Source organism: Dromaius novaehollandiae, chromosome 1, assembly GCF_036370855.1.
Source record: "Dromaius novaehollandiae isolate bDroNov1 chromosome 1, bDroNov1.hap1, whole genome shotgun sequence".
In the NCBI taxonomy this organism is placed as follows: domain Eukaryota; kingdom Metazoa; phylum Chordata; class Aves; order Casuariiformes; family Dromaiidae; genus Dromaius; species Dromaius novaehollandiae.
Window position 1 is genome coordinate 56,867,650 of NC_088098.1, and position 15,499 is coordinate 56,883,148.

The 15,499-nt window shown below is 37.2% G+C and overlaps 1 protein-coding gene across 1 annotated transcript in view; it reads right to left on the minus strand.

The window, feature by feature from the left end:
• Nucleotides 1-1,954: 1,954 nt before the first annotated feature.
• The window catches only part of RIC8B (RIC8 guanine nucleotide exchange factor B), a 37,510-nt gene continuing 23,965 nt past the window's right edge, over nt 1,955-15,499 (minus strand). The window contains exons 7-10 of the mRNA XM_026117989.2: nt 13,461-13,605; nt 13,147-13,291; nt 10,815-10,934; nt 1,955-3,074 (exon numbers count right to left, since the gene is read on the minus strand). Coding sequence (XP_025973774.1) covers nt 2,963-3,074; nt 10,815-10,934; nt 13,147-13,291; nt 13,461-13,605 — 522 coding nt within the window. The 3' untranslated portion in view covers nt 1,955-2,962. The remainder of the gene's footprint in view (nt 3,075-10,814; nt 10,935-13,146; nt 13,292-13,460; nt 13,606-15,499) is intronic.

The following is a 15,499-nucleotide window of genomic DNA, read 5'->3' on the forward strand; positions in this document are numbered from 1 at the left end:
TGCTGCAAGGGAAATGCACCTGGAACAACTAAAACCTAGTAAGCAGGGACTGAATCTCAAGAGAGGGTCAGACTATGAAGAGCCCTCAAAGCGTAAAACACCATTTAATTCTGAACAGCACTGAATCAGCTCCATAGGCCGATCGCACCCATTGCATTGCCCAGACAAATTGTTCAAACTTACTCAGCTCCTGAAAAATTTGCTAGTTTAAACAAGGTCCAATTGCCCAGTGTGGAGATTTGTCTTTGAAAGCAAGCCCAAAAGCAAACCCTAATTTCATAGACCAAGCAAACAGCTTCAGGGAGAATTTTTGTTAAACAACCAAGTGTTTGCTTTACTTTTCTCTGGAATCCCAATCCAAAAGAAATCTGTATATATGCATTGTTACTCTGAAGAGAAAAACAAACCTCATACATCACACAAGCAAGCAGATGCACTGTTGCATTGGAAGAAGCTTGTCCCAAGACTTTCACAGATGTCCAGCTGATAACAGCTATGGATAGAACTGGGTTATATTTCAAAGAGGAGCTGATACAGTCTTGCAGCAGCTTTTCCATAGACTATCACCTCGGAACAAAAGAAATGCTTTGGCTACTGCAGTAGTGGAAGTTACTAATTTAACTAAATCAAACAGCAGTCTTGCTACAGGCAACTCCAGTGCACAAATCACTCTTGAGCTAGATTGTTCAGGTAGAACCTCCTATACTTTGTCTTCAGTTTCACTTCTTAATTGAAGCAGCATCTCGTGTCTGTAAAACCCAACATAAGCACGTGTTTTCCAAGACAAACTAAACAATAGTTGCACTGTTGCAATTGGCAGGAACCACATCACAAAAGCCTTATGCTATACTTTGTAACGAGGTCCCTGGAGCCAATACTGTTTTATTGGCCTCTTTAGCCAGCTGATCATTTTAGGTGCTGTAGACAACGCTCATAGAACAAACTGAGGTTTTTGCTCTTTTTCTTGCTCTGTATGCATCCCTTCCACAGAAATCCATGCAGAAACACTTATTTCATGGAGCTGCAGAAGCAGTTCTCAGCCAATGCCAAGACATGGCTCAAACCCTCATTAACAGAGGTAGTTAAATTTTGCTCCTCAGGGAGAGTTCATAAATACTCTTTGCACCTGCAGTGCACTTAATACTTGCCTATGCTGAGCTAAGAGTAGTTGATGGATGATGCTATACCAGGAATATAATTTCTGAGACTCAAATTTAGATGCAACTAAGCATGTTTTTTGCTCCTGGGTATCAGCTCCCAAAACAACCTCACTCAAGAAATGAGGATAAGAGTAGAGAAGTAGAGTTTTTAAATAGAAGACATAAATGCTATTTCTACCTGGTTTGGCTTCTAGGTATGATTACAGTATTATAAATGCAGTGATTGTTAATCTGGCTTCCTTTTCCCCTATACATTTTGTGATGTTCCACTTTTGTGCAGCAGAAAATATAACCCAAATCAAGCCATAACCTAGAACATGGATTATTATAATGTTCAAAAGGGTCCCAGCATACAGAAGTGTATAGAATTAGAGACAATGTCCCTAGTTTCCTTTAACAAAAGGGACATAGCTATGGTTGAGCAGTGTCCTTCAGGAAAACAAGCCACTGCTGAGATGGTGGCAGTGGCTTATTTCCTTTCAGGCCTTTTGGAAGAATAAGGAACTCTGGGGAAGCTTCTCACATGGGAAGAGGTAACATGATTTCATACCAAGTCCTCTCTTTACAAGGTCTTTGAACACTAACTTCCTTAGTTCAAGGAACCAGTGTCAAGCTGAAGAAAACAAATACTGGAAAACATTCACCAACTTCTGAAACGTGCACAAGATTGGGATGTGTATATTTCTGAGCAACAGAAGGAATTACAAACTAGAACATAAGACTATTCTTCATATATTTTGTGCCAGGAGAAATACACAGAGAAAGAAACCAGGCAGGCAAAGAGGCAACAACAGTGCAGCACGCCTAAAACTTTAATCTTCATTTTAAAGAGTACAGAGCTCTAGAGACTGAAAGTGACACTTGTCTTCCCTCTTCCTCCATCCCATCACTCCGTAAATTCACCCTAAAAGAAACAATTTCTTTGTTGATTGGTTTGACTTCTCTTCAAGTGAGGCACACCCATTAATCCCCCAAAGTAGGCCCCAACGCAGTAAAACACTCGCACATGCATTTCACTTCAGTCCACTTCTATTCATGGCAACATTTAAGTGTAAATACTTGAATGCTGTTTTGTATAGAGATGTTTTTACTTAACCAAAGGTATAAGAGGGACTATATTTGTGTGGTCTTAACATGGGGGAGGGGGAACCCACAACATACATCATCTTGTTCCTGTTTCAAAGGTAGTTTTAGCAGCAACCAATAACTGACATAGTGGTAAAATCTGGAGAGAGACAGCTTAACCACAGAAGTGAGTAATCGGAAGAAATCCAATGACATTTAAAAATTATAGTTGTGAAATCACTGAATGCCTTTTAAAAGCAGCTTCCCAGGGTCAGACTCCTAGGTTTAAATATCCTCTACTCCTAATGCAATTAAGCCAGCTTGCTTCTTTACTTAGAATCATAGAAAGAGAGAACTGGCAAGACCAATTAAAAAAAAAAAAAAACAAAAAACCCCCCACATACAGGGAAAACCTACAGAGCTCAGAAAACAGGATTCTGGAAAATTAAAATGTCTATATTTTATTTTACATTGTAGGTTTTCACTTTTTATCCCTTTGAAATACATTTAGTTTTAAATTAATCAACTGATCATCAACTAATAAATTGATGTGTTCTTTAAACAGACATAATAAAAATGCAGACATTACACAACACGATCCATCCTTTAAATATCCCAGTAATAGAACAATTAAAGTGATGTTGCTAATGCAAGGGTAAAATGTTTGGATAAAGGATGTCATAGTTCTAAGGAAAGATGTGGATTAAAGGGGAACTGGGAGTGAAGCAGGTGATGCTTTAGTCTGAATCTGAACTGTCTTGCTTGTTGGTATGGTACTGGCTGACTGTTTCTTCCAAAGGAGCCATTGTACCATCCGGTCGCACTCCCATTGGTTTTATAAACTCATCTCTGTAAGAGATTTAAAAAGGAATATATATTAGCATATGCACTCACATCAATTCACATGAATATAATACAATCACATACAGTATATGCTTTAATACATAATGAGCCTTTAAAAGGAAGTAATTTCTGCTAAAGCTCTCTATTTTGCAGAAAGAGGAACAAAAACCCTTCCAAAATAGGTGGGAGGGGAAGAGGAGGACAGATAAAGGCTTCATTCATGTAGGCCAAACCTACTTAGCCAATTAAAGACACCATGAAAAGTCAGTGCCTAATAGGCTCAAGACAAGGAGCAGGTTCACTGTTTTAAATACACAAACTAGCTTTTCTTCTGAGAGTTCACTGACAAACATTTCTTCTGAAAGTTTCACCTGCCATTCTGGCCAATATATGCACACAAAATTAAAATAAGTTATTTGATACATATTTATCTCATTCAGGGTAATAATCATCATCAGGAGAACACACTCTGCCCACACCACTTCTAAGAGTGTGTAAGTACTTGTTGATCCATTTTAAAAAAAGCTGACTGATTCTAATACTATTGCTTTTGTTTGTGGCAGTTTAATTACAGGATTGACAGCCATTTTAATCTCTTCAAAGCTCCAAAGGCCTCTCAACAGCTAATCCAATTATATCTACTCCACAAGCTACAGCCTCATCTAAGAGATGATTAATTATTGATTAAGCCAATCAAAAAGTATTAGCAAAGATTTATTTAATCCTTACTTTTTATCACCTAATTTATATGTGGATTATAGCAAAAGCTGTAAGGGCAGAGATAACATTCTGATTTTCTGCTGAAAAAAAATTGGAGAATACCCCTGAATATTCAGGAGTCACCTTAAATAAAGTAGGAGAGGCTTGATGCAATTTACCCCATGCTTGAAAGGCAGCCCACTAACACTTTGCCGATATACCCCTCCTGCTCCCCCCTGCAGAGCCACAGAGAGTAAAACTCCATCACCCAGTGGGGAAACAAAGGCATTTCACCAGCTTTCTGCCTGGTCTGCACTACTACCTCAGCTGGGGAGGAGAAAAAAAAATCATTTGCACACAGCTGGCAATCTTACCTTAATGCAACAACAGGAACAGCAAGAAATGCAACACCTGAATTACATGGCATGCACAAGCCAGATGTTGTATAGTCAAACAACAGTTTAAAAAAGTCTCTAAAAGTTTTTTTTGGAACATTCTGGTCTCTCTCAACAAGAGAAGTTCATCAGTTTGCACAGAAGTGGCAATCATACTATGGCAGTGAGGAACTGTGGAATTGTGTCTAATAGCAAAGATCTTTTTTATAGGAAGAAATACTACACATCAGATGCCTTTTTAGCTTAACTTAAAACACCATAATACATGATTGGAAATCTGTAATCAGTCTTGCAATAGTTCTTGGGTGTTGTTGACAGTTCACAGTTCACTCAGGTTCAAGTCTCAGAATACACGTCATCTTTCTATTATACTTATTTTTGGAGGAGAATAACCTCGAGAATAAGTCCTTGCTCATATTTTTAAAGTCCTAAAAGTACAAAAATACCCACAAAGAAAGAACAAAATCACCTTTGCTTTACCTCTAAGCTGAGAAGATCCTACATTTTTGTTTTTAAAAAATGCAATACATGCTCTCGGGTTAAAACATTTACCATCACAGTCAGAAGTCATGGAATTATCCATTTACTAGCCCTCTAAAATTCAGTTTTATTATTTATAATACTGGCTAGTAAAGGATAAAGAAATAGTGAAAGAAAAAGGAAAGAGAAACGGAAGAAAATAATGAATCAATTGAAATATTCCAGGCTAGAATAGGAATCTTGCAGAGGGACACAGACGGGGGTTTAAGGATGGAAACAACTTGGAAATATGGATCAGTTTTGCATGACCCCATAGTATCTGTGATGCAATTCCTGGACTCAGTACTGATAAGCTAAGGAAAAGCTGGAGAGCAAGCACCCACACGGAACACAGAGTAAAGATGGGAATATACTTTTCTCTTTTTAAATGCATGACTTCTCTCCTGTCTGTGAATTTTCACTGACTGTGTTTTTTTGCTGGCCAAGCTAGCTTTATGGCTCAACCTTTGAAACAGAATGCAACTTAAGGACAGCAGGTTGCAAGCAGGGAGGTAACCTTTCAAACTGCAGAAAAACCTACACATTTTCTCACTTCTCAACCCCGTTCCCCCATAAGGATGCTTACAGATATCTGTAAATGGGAGCTTCTCAGAAAGTTTTATCTCATCATCCTTTGCCCATTATAAAGAAATAGCTGTTTCTCTGCAATTCTCCTTTCACAGTTCAATTTCATACCCCTGCTACACACATTCCAGAACTTAAATACAAACTTTCTCTCTCCAAATGAGTCATCTCCAGAATCACTGAACACTAGATACAGTAAGTAAGACATACCCACACGCACAAGTCTAATGTGTATGTGTGGGTGGGGGGGGCAGTTCTGATAAATATACCAAGTTTCGCAGAGTAACTCAGAAGTCTGAGGCACTGAAGTGCATTTTTATATTCTCTCATGATGCTCAAAAGCCTATGTTCCTCAGCTCCCTGTAAACCGTTTTAAAGTATACCATTGTGGACTGTGCTGTACTGCATTTGAGCTTCATTCCCAATGCATTTCTTCCTCCCTTGGTTTTAACTGTGAGCTAGGCTGAGCTCACATTTCATTAAATAACAAGGACACTTATCAATTACTTTTCTGTTCTTGCATGCACTTCCTGTTTTGCAAGCCCTTGAACAGGATGAAATATGGTTGTTCTAAGGTTGCTTTTCTTTCTCTGTATTCGGAGGCAGACCTCCATACATACTTCCTCAGATAAATGCTACCCAGTAAAACTGAACTGCACGAATACAGAAATATGCTATGCCACGAAAAGGACAGGTATGGATTAATTGCTCCAAAAGGAGGCAGGGATCCACATTTTTTTCTTAACCATAATCTAGTCCTAAGATGGTGTAAAACATAGGGCATTCTTTCACTGATGAGGACTTGACTGCAAGTTGCGAACACAGCTCAAGCTCACTCATTTATTTCAAAGAAGAAAAATACAGAGGCAGACAAATGGATGAAAGAAAATATCTTGGCTGTTGCAAAGCTAACATCAGAAGTTTTGGGGAAAAAAAACAAAACGTAACTGCTAAATAAAAGAATTTTGGGTAGAATTGCAAGAGGCATCACTTGGCCAACTTCAGCTCAGTACTAAACAAGAGCAGACCCTTACCTGGTACGAACTGCCTCAGCTCTGTCAGCCTCAGCAAGTTGCCCACTTAGCACTGGTTGTTTAGAGACCTCAACTGAGATTGGTCAACTTGGGCTAGCTGAGGATGGGCTTATTGTTTAAGATGACCTACAAAGTGGCATGGGAATCAGAAACCGGCACATACACCTTCAGAAGACTTTTCATTATTCAGAAACTGTATCTTTATAGTCAACCTATAGCACAGAAGAGATTACTTCACCCCAGTAGGTGGCAGTGTGAATTCTTCTGTATCCATTAAGATGTATACAAATACACAAATGTGCATATTTATACACATTTGAACATCCCTATGTGACCTCTAACAAAATCAAATATTTCTTTTCACAACAGTCATTTTTCTAATGCAAAGCATTCAAGCATACTTGGAGACACACCATAATTAAACAGTCAGTAAAATACATTCTCTTCTTCCACTTGCAGATCTCCCAAGAGTCCCTTCAAATATATCTATACAAGTTTTAGCTTTCTGCTTGCCATTTAGCTTGATAACGACTCAAAAATCATTCCCTGGTTTTGAAGGGTACCTCTTTCTTGTCTGCTCTGTGTACTACAAGGCAGTATTGACACATGGAATTAGTGTCTGTAATGAAACAGCCATCATGCAAGCACCAGTCTGTTCCTTTGATAAAATGGCATGTTAGGGACCTATTCACCTCCTTATAATTGAGTACTACATAATAGTTCCGATCCTTTCATGTAACATTATTTTCTTCTATGATTAGAAAAGGGAAGAAAAAAAAATCTATGTAGCATTGCCTTCTTCATTCACCCTATGATTAATTTTGTTTTTAATGAGTATGACTGCTTGTTTAGGCAGGTTCTCTAACATACTTGTTTTGTTGACTTCTGTTCAATGTACAACAAAACCCAAGCTGTGATAATTGGAGACCATTTCATCAGCAAAAGGATTCTTGCTATTAATACAAGGTTGGCTTGGAAAAAGCACCCTGACATTTTAAATTAGTCAATTAATATACAATTCTACCTACCATTTATAATAGGAAAAATGTGAGCATATTTTTTCAGACATTTTAATTAACACAAAATATTTCCAATAACGTATTATATAAACAGACAGACTATCATACAACAATGATTTAATTCAGCTTATTTTGGTGTTTTGTAAAACTGAAAAGTTGAGTTTTATCTTTTTGCAGATTTGGAGAGTTTTTCAAAGCTCAAGGATGTGCCTCACATACAGAGGATACTGATTTGCAGCCAGCCAACAATTCTCAATAACCTTATTACAGACAACGCCTATAGAGTTACCTCAGGGCCACATTCAGACATCCAACAACTTACCTAAATAACATCTACATCTCCCTGGAACTGCAGTAATCAAGATTTTCATCTTTGTTCATTTATAACCTATGGAATTCTAGTGCTTTTCAAAAGCAACCTCATCAAGCCAAAATTGAGCAAAAGATCCATTTCTATAAAAAATTTTTTAAAACCCAAATCTATGTCAAAATATCAGGGATGTGGAAGTGGTGCACAAACAAATTCTCAGCTTTTTCTTGATGCATTCTAATAAAACAAAACTGGTTAATTTTTATTAAACCTCACTGATGATCAAATACCTTGTGAACAGGCCTAAATACTAACAGGCTAACAGAATAGAAAAACCAGGCAAATAACACCTGAAACAACCTAAAAGCACAGATCAACTTTACATCACCTCAAAACAGTTTCAATTCTTCAGTACCAATGCTGAAAGTTAAGAGAAACCTGGAGAGCAAAAATCCACTGGCATATTATGGAACAATGTAGAAACTACCACTTTATTCAGCTTTCAATAAACATGTATAAAAAGGTACAGCTTAACTGTACAGTGTATGTAAATAGTTAGCAGCCATTAATGAAAGGCTATGACTTTTCATTAAAGTGGTGCTGTTCTGCAAATTCATTTTCCAAAGAATTCAACCTGCCATCAGGTAATTTTCAAAAACAAAAAGCCACTCAATCACAAATCTAGAGCAACCTAGTGACGGACTGGCCCAATTACTCTTTTCAGTCAGGAAAGGAAGCAAGTTTATTAGCCCTTCAGTTTTGTTTTCATACCTCTCTATACCATAAAGGCACACTAGCTCTTTATGGCTTAGCTTCCATTCCTGGGACAATAACAACTGTACTAAGCAAACCAGATGTGCTGTTACCATATGAGTACATTCTAAACTTTTGTTCAAGTTACACAGATCTTGATCTGTGTAGACACAGACATATAGATCTATTCAAGATGAGGAGAAGGAACTACTACTACCCTGTCCCTGTCAAACTTCCTCCCCTTTTATAAGCAAAGTGCTGCCCCAGACTGAAACTGCTCAGTTCATGGTATGTCGCTTCCTATGGCAATAACAAAGAATAGCAGAATTTGCAAGTCTGCCACCTGCAATCTGCCTCAAAGCAAGCTTCAAAACCAAGAATCAACAGAAGTCTCCTATCCAAGCTACCTCCTGTTTAAGTCTGCAATTTACAAAACAAGGAGAAAAGTGTATTCCACCGGTAGCTTAAACTCCACAAAAACTCCTTGTACTAAAGGGCTCAAGCTGGAGGCAAAAGTGTTCAATTCTAAAAAAGCAGAGAGAGGCCTGCTACTATCAGCATATTACTAACATCTTATTCTTGCCTACAAGACTGGCAGCTTCCCATTTTATTTAACATCTGTACAAAACCTACAATCACACTCAATTACACTCATTAAAAACATCCCACAGCCTCCTGAAAACAAGTCATTTTTTTCTTTTCAATTTTCAGTTAACAAAAAAGGCGCAAAGAACAGTTAAGTGATTTTATTCATGTTACCACAGCACCTAAAGGGGTCAAATCATCAATCAAAACTGCCCCACAGTAATCACTATAGCAAAAAAGAACAACACTACAACAAAAAGACAGCCCCAGTCCTGCAGAGTTTGCAGTCGAAGTGCTATAGAAAAGACTGCAGGTGGATGTAGCTGACAGAGAAAGCCCAAGGTAAGAGTGATGCTGGACACCAGCTGCTTAGTTAATTGTCAGTTTGTAAGCAGGCAACACAGCAGGTGTCCTCAAGCCTCCAAACTGAAAAGGCTCTTATGCTACAGCAATGCTGGATTTTTTCCCCTAACAGCTATACTGATAGCAAGTTGTCTTCTGTCTTAGTTTGTCTCTAGTGTTGAACTTCTTTCTTAAAATTGTAGACCATTTTGTCATTTCATTATTGTACCCCCAAAGCTCAGCATCCTAATTCTCTAGCCTACCCAGCAATCATTTCATTTTACAGTTTTAACAGTGGTTCAATTAAGACTGCATACATATTCTATTTTCTTTATTAAGGTGATGACCACATATTACACTCCTTTTCCGTGCAAAAAATGTGAAAAACAACTATGCAGTTGCTACGCTGGTAGTCTTCTGAGATTCCTCCCTGCTTTGACTCCTGATTTAATGCAATCTTTACCAGCTAATATCAAATCCAGATTCACCCATATCTTTTTCTGAATTCTTAGCCTTTAAGAGAGTTGTAAAAACACTTAGTTTGCTCAATTTATATCACAAGTTCTTGCTATTTGAATATGCATTGACTCTCACAGGCACAAGTGTGTTTTCTAGCCTCCACATCTTCATATGTTTGAAGAATGATCCACTTACATACTTATCTAGGCTAAATTCCTACAGCTCAGGTCATTGATGAATAAGCATTACATTAAGCATTCCTCAGTAAAGTTACACTTTGCTTAAATAGAAAACAACCTACAAGCAATCACTCCTACATGTTTACAACTAATGGAACAGGAAAATCTGTAAATTCTAAGCATACTGAGTCAAAGCAACAAATAGCTACAGCACCACTGTGGCCCTGCTCCCTTTTTTGTATGGAGAAAATTGCAAATTTAAACAATTTTCTGTATAAGTAACTTATACTTTCATGTCACATTAAGTACCATTTTCTTTTATGATATTACTTTATATTTTTAAAAAAGATAAAAGTCACATTTGTAATCCAGTCCACATTTATTCTAATAATACTACAATAATTCTTACTTGAAATTCCCTTTTAATTGCTCTAAAATATAACTTACTGCTTCTGTTGACAGCTATTGTCATACGATACCTGTTCTTCAGATAAGCAACAAACATAAGTTGTTACCATCAGATGACTGCTCACTGACTTGGGGGAAATAAGTACACTTGCCTTGGGCTTGGATTTTGTCCAGTATTTTAAAAGGAGAAAATCTTGTCATTATCAGTTACAGCCTATCCACTTAGGAGGCTACCTCCTCATTTTTAGGCTGTCCAATCCTCTCCAGAAGTCGTTTCCTATAAAGTCCTGTTAAATGTCACTCCTTCCTTTGAAGTGCTAAACATTTTTCTCTGCAGTGAAAGTAGCCCTAATCCTGCAAAGAAGTTGATTGTAACATTATTTTTGAGACTAGATGTTAGCAAAGAACAGATACTCTGGATTTGAACTGCCTCCCTCAAGAGCAGCTATAATACAATACCTGGAAAGTTTATCAAACATGTTGACAAGTTTCATAGCTTCATATTCTTTTTGTTCTTCTGTCATTTCATCCATAGGATTGGGCATCGGTTCTTCTAAGTGACCAGTGATAAGGTTAATGCTGGAGGTGGGAAAACACTGTAGTTTATATTCTTATATAAACATATATGTGTATTGCCTATCTTCTCAGACAGGATGCAGACAGAAACCATCAAAAGTAATACTATCAGAACAGCATGTGAAGTTTTTACCATAAATAGCCAACCTTCATACTGTTTACATACACTTTGTAGTTTATTCCTGTGATTCACTGCATTAACTTCTAGTGTAGAACTTCTATTCGGAAATGCATGTTCCACTAATACTTGCTATGTTATAATCCATACACAAATAGCTTGAAATAATGATGTAAAGATAGATGGGGAACAGAATGACAAATATGTGTTTGCAACTAATTTTCTACAGGCTTAATTTTAAACATATGGACCAGTTTCAGTAAGATTTTCTTATTTATGAAGAAATGTTGAAGCATCTTATCATTCCCCTCTCAGGATCATTTTTGCTCAAACCAGACTAGGGTTACATTGCAAATTTACAGTGCCAGTTGTTTTAACTGTTAAAACAAGTCAATTTGATACAAAAATATTAAGTAACAAAAGCAGAGAGGCAATTTTGAAAAACACTTTCAGTGCAAATTATCTTTTCTAATTGTGTAATCAAACATTTAAAGTTAGCAGTAGAGAAAAATCAGACTCATGAAGTGACTGACATTTATCTGGGATGTTCCTTTTAAGTGTCACCTTTTAACTAAATAGATGTCATAGTTTAATTTTTATGCACATAACTAGATATTACATGAAAGAAGTGCAAAGACAAAATAGCATGGAAAAATTCCTGAAGTGCAGAGAGAAAAAGAAACCTCCTGTCTTTCCGTTCTTTTTTTTAAACATAGAAGTAATATTGTTCCTGTAACTTTGGTAGATTTAATCCTGTCTTCCCTCCATGTTCCTTAACAAGAATCCTTCAGTAAGCCTCAAAACCTCCCCATCATACACCTATTTATATGTGTGCATTTCTTCAAGGAAAACAAAGTAAAGCCAGAAAAATAACAACACACTTCAAGTGCCTGCTATCAGCAACCTCAGAACATATTTAAAATGGTGTCCAATCACAGATCTAATATAACGCAGACTGAAACCTCCAATTCCAAATAAATTACAGTTAATCAAAATTAAAGGAGACAGCTTCTATAGGATTGCTGAATCCTTCAAAGAAATATATTAGATTTCTGAGGCATGACTTCTATAGACATTATTTTGCTCTTCCCCTATTTATCCATTCAGTCAATACTTCAGGAAAATTTGAGTACCAGGCAAGTTGACTGAATGAAGCCAGATCTACTGGTTTGTTCCTTCTTACAATCTCCCCTTAAAAACTTTAGTCACATTTGCCACCTTTATTTTCTTTGTTACAGAAAGATACCCCATGAACAATAAATAGTAGCTTGGCAGCTTCATATGAGTTCCTTGAAAATCTGGGGCAAATGGCATTCTGATAGCTTTTTTGCTATCAATTTTTTCTAAATTTGTTCAATTTGTTCTCAAGCCTCCTTCCACACTTGAATTTTAAATAGTTTTTCAGACTCACAGCCTGTAAAGAAAAGGTGCGGCCCAAGAACTCCCTCACAGCCAAATTGATGCAAAGAATTCCTTTAGCTTTTTTGCTATGGACTTGCCTCCTTTCTCTGCCCTGCTTATATCTCAGCTATCTAATGACTGTATGCACACTGCAGGCTTCCTGCTTTTGCTGAACCTTTGGAAAAGGTTCTCTTTAGTCTTTATGTCTCTAGTAAGCTGTTCTTCAAAACCTTTTTGGTCTGCTTTGTTACGGTTTTACATTGTCATCTCCGATAGCCTTCTTTATTCTCATTCACAACTCCAGCTTTGCACAATTCCTTTTTAAGTACCATTTAAGTAAATAGTATACACATACTCTGAAATTCTAATATCTTTAGACTGTTCCTAGGCCATCCACAAACATTTTGCATTTTGGTTCCTTATCTCCCTTTGATAAACATTTCATCTTTATGTAGTTCCTCCTACTGGAGTTAAATTATTACCATAGCAGATTTTGGAGGGGAGCCATCAAAGTATATCATAGTCTCTATTACAGGCTGGCTCCTCAGTAATTACACCATGAGGTCAGTGGGAGACAGTATTTCTATAAGCACACATAATTCCAAAACTGGCACCTTTGAAAAAGGCAAAACAAAAAAGCTATGTCAGAACTCCTAAACAGCAGTGGGAAATGCGGAATTGAAAACAATACTGTACTTGGGCTTTGCAGATTTGTATTCTTCAGTATCTGTGTCTTCATCATCTGAGTACCAATGATCTCCTCTTCCTCCTGCTAACAGGCCCCTTGCTGCCAGCAATCCTGCCGCATTACCATAACCTGTGTATTTTAACAAGGTGTCGACTGCAAAGAGAGATACAGAAAATTTATTCAGCTAGAATTTAGTTAAGCTACAAAACAATATTAAATGGCAACATGGCATAGTGTTAAGAGAACTGAGTGTTACAGCAAGTGGTTAATATACTAATGACAGCAAGACCTTACATAAAAGGGAAATAAAAATCATTTATACCTCTCTCTTTACAAAGAACAAAAAGAAATTCTGCTGCGATTTGCTTTACTCCAAGGTCAACATGTGTCATTAGGCGAACAAGCTTGTTCCTCACTGTTGTGCCAACTTCTGGACGATTTGATACATCTCTTAGTGGAGGCAATACCTAGGAGCATAAAAAAGGGGAAAGAAGGATGGAATGCATGGAAATACCTATCAAATCCTTGCAGAAACCAACAGTCAGCAGAACAGGAAAGTACTGTAAGCTCTGCTCCTTCAAGAAAGGGAATTAAACCAACCCAGCTCTGCTTACAGGTACTAGCAATGATTCTTGCTTCATAACATATTTAGGTCTTCTGGTCTGCCATCCTTGGCAAAAGAGAATTCAGTCCCAGATGCACATTTAAACTCCTAATAGCTGTATACAAGAAATGTGTCTTTCTACCTGAAAACATTCCTTTAAAAGCTGAAGTTAAGCTTGGAAAAGATTTTGGAGAAAACAGTTTAACGTCCTCAAACATACTATTTATGGTATTCTCTCATTAAATAAATATCATTAATGCAAACACTCAAGAAAGTTAGGAGGTGCCTGAAATATGGCTGTTTTTGCAACCTAAATTCAGCTTCCTTGCACATATGCACTCAAAACCTAGATTAATTTTTTTCATGTGCACAGGATGGTATGATCTGCAGACAAACCTGGGCTGTAGTGTGAAATATTTAATGGACTTGAAGACTCCTGTAAGAAATATGGATCTTCAGTGTGAATAAAACCAAGCTTTTCACTGATTGTCATTAAAAACTGCAGGTCCCTTGTGTTCTAGGTATTTAATGTAAAAACTCATCTTCCATGTAAAATTACCATACAACTACTACTGAAAGTGGACTCAGTAGGAATTGATCTTTAAACAAATAAATGCTGTGTGTTGATTACTTTGAAAACATCAGGCTCTGTGTTTTTCAAACCAAGTATTCAAAAAAAATAGCAAAAACCTTTTTACTTTGTCTCTAGTCACTTTCCCCTACAGAGATAGTATCACAACTGCCATTTCACAGAGCACTGTAAAAATGAATTAATGTTTTTGGAATACTCTAATACTGATATAGCAATGAGTGCCATAGGATGGTCCATGAAGAAATTAATCATTCTGTCTTCAGAGTAGAATTTGAATAGTGCACAATAAATAAAGCCTGAGGCCGACATTTAACAATGAGGATAATTCAAAACATCAAACATCTGACCATGCAGTTAGCCACAGCATCCATCCATCCTGTGCACTATATGAGGCAGTGGCAAGAGACTACATGCAATTGTATCCTGACATCTAGACACCAATATGCAGTTAAAAACCATGCAATTTCATTTTGTAACTTCTGAATGTTTGGGTCTGCAACTTAAATACAAAAAAAAAAAAAATTAACAAATCAGAAGAGTCTCCTCGGAAAAGGACTGTTGCAAACAAAAGAATAAACACCAAGAACAATTTTCCTAAAAAAATCCTCAAAAACATTTTTTCTGGTTTAGATGACAGAAGGAACATACATGCAGAATATTTTCTCTTCCATTCTAGATTCCATTCGTGAATTTAGGCACAGCTTGCACCTAAGATGCAACCCTGAAAACCACTGCAGCTTAGAGGAAGAAAGCACCTCTCAGCTGGTTTCAACTACTCTTTCTTCCTTGCTTGGTTTTTAACTTTTCTCCACTTGACTTCAGAGAAAACAAGCAAAAAACCTCACACCTACCGATACACACCACCGACCACAAAGCCATAGATCTCTATAGGTTTAGATCTATAACCATGGAAAGGAAATCTTTTTTTTCTGTAGAGAGCCTACCCAGGGTCTGCACTGTATTTAACAGCTCTTTTAAGAGACCAAGTGATGAAACGTGCCTCTGTTCTAAAACAAGTTTTACTCTGACGGAACAGCTGACATACACTGTAACATAAGTTTCGATTCCAACAATTCATGCCTGCCCAGGTCCAAGTAGTAGCCACCAAAACACCAATGGCCTCACTGGCTATCATACAGCTTTGCTGTTTCACTAAATGCACTGG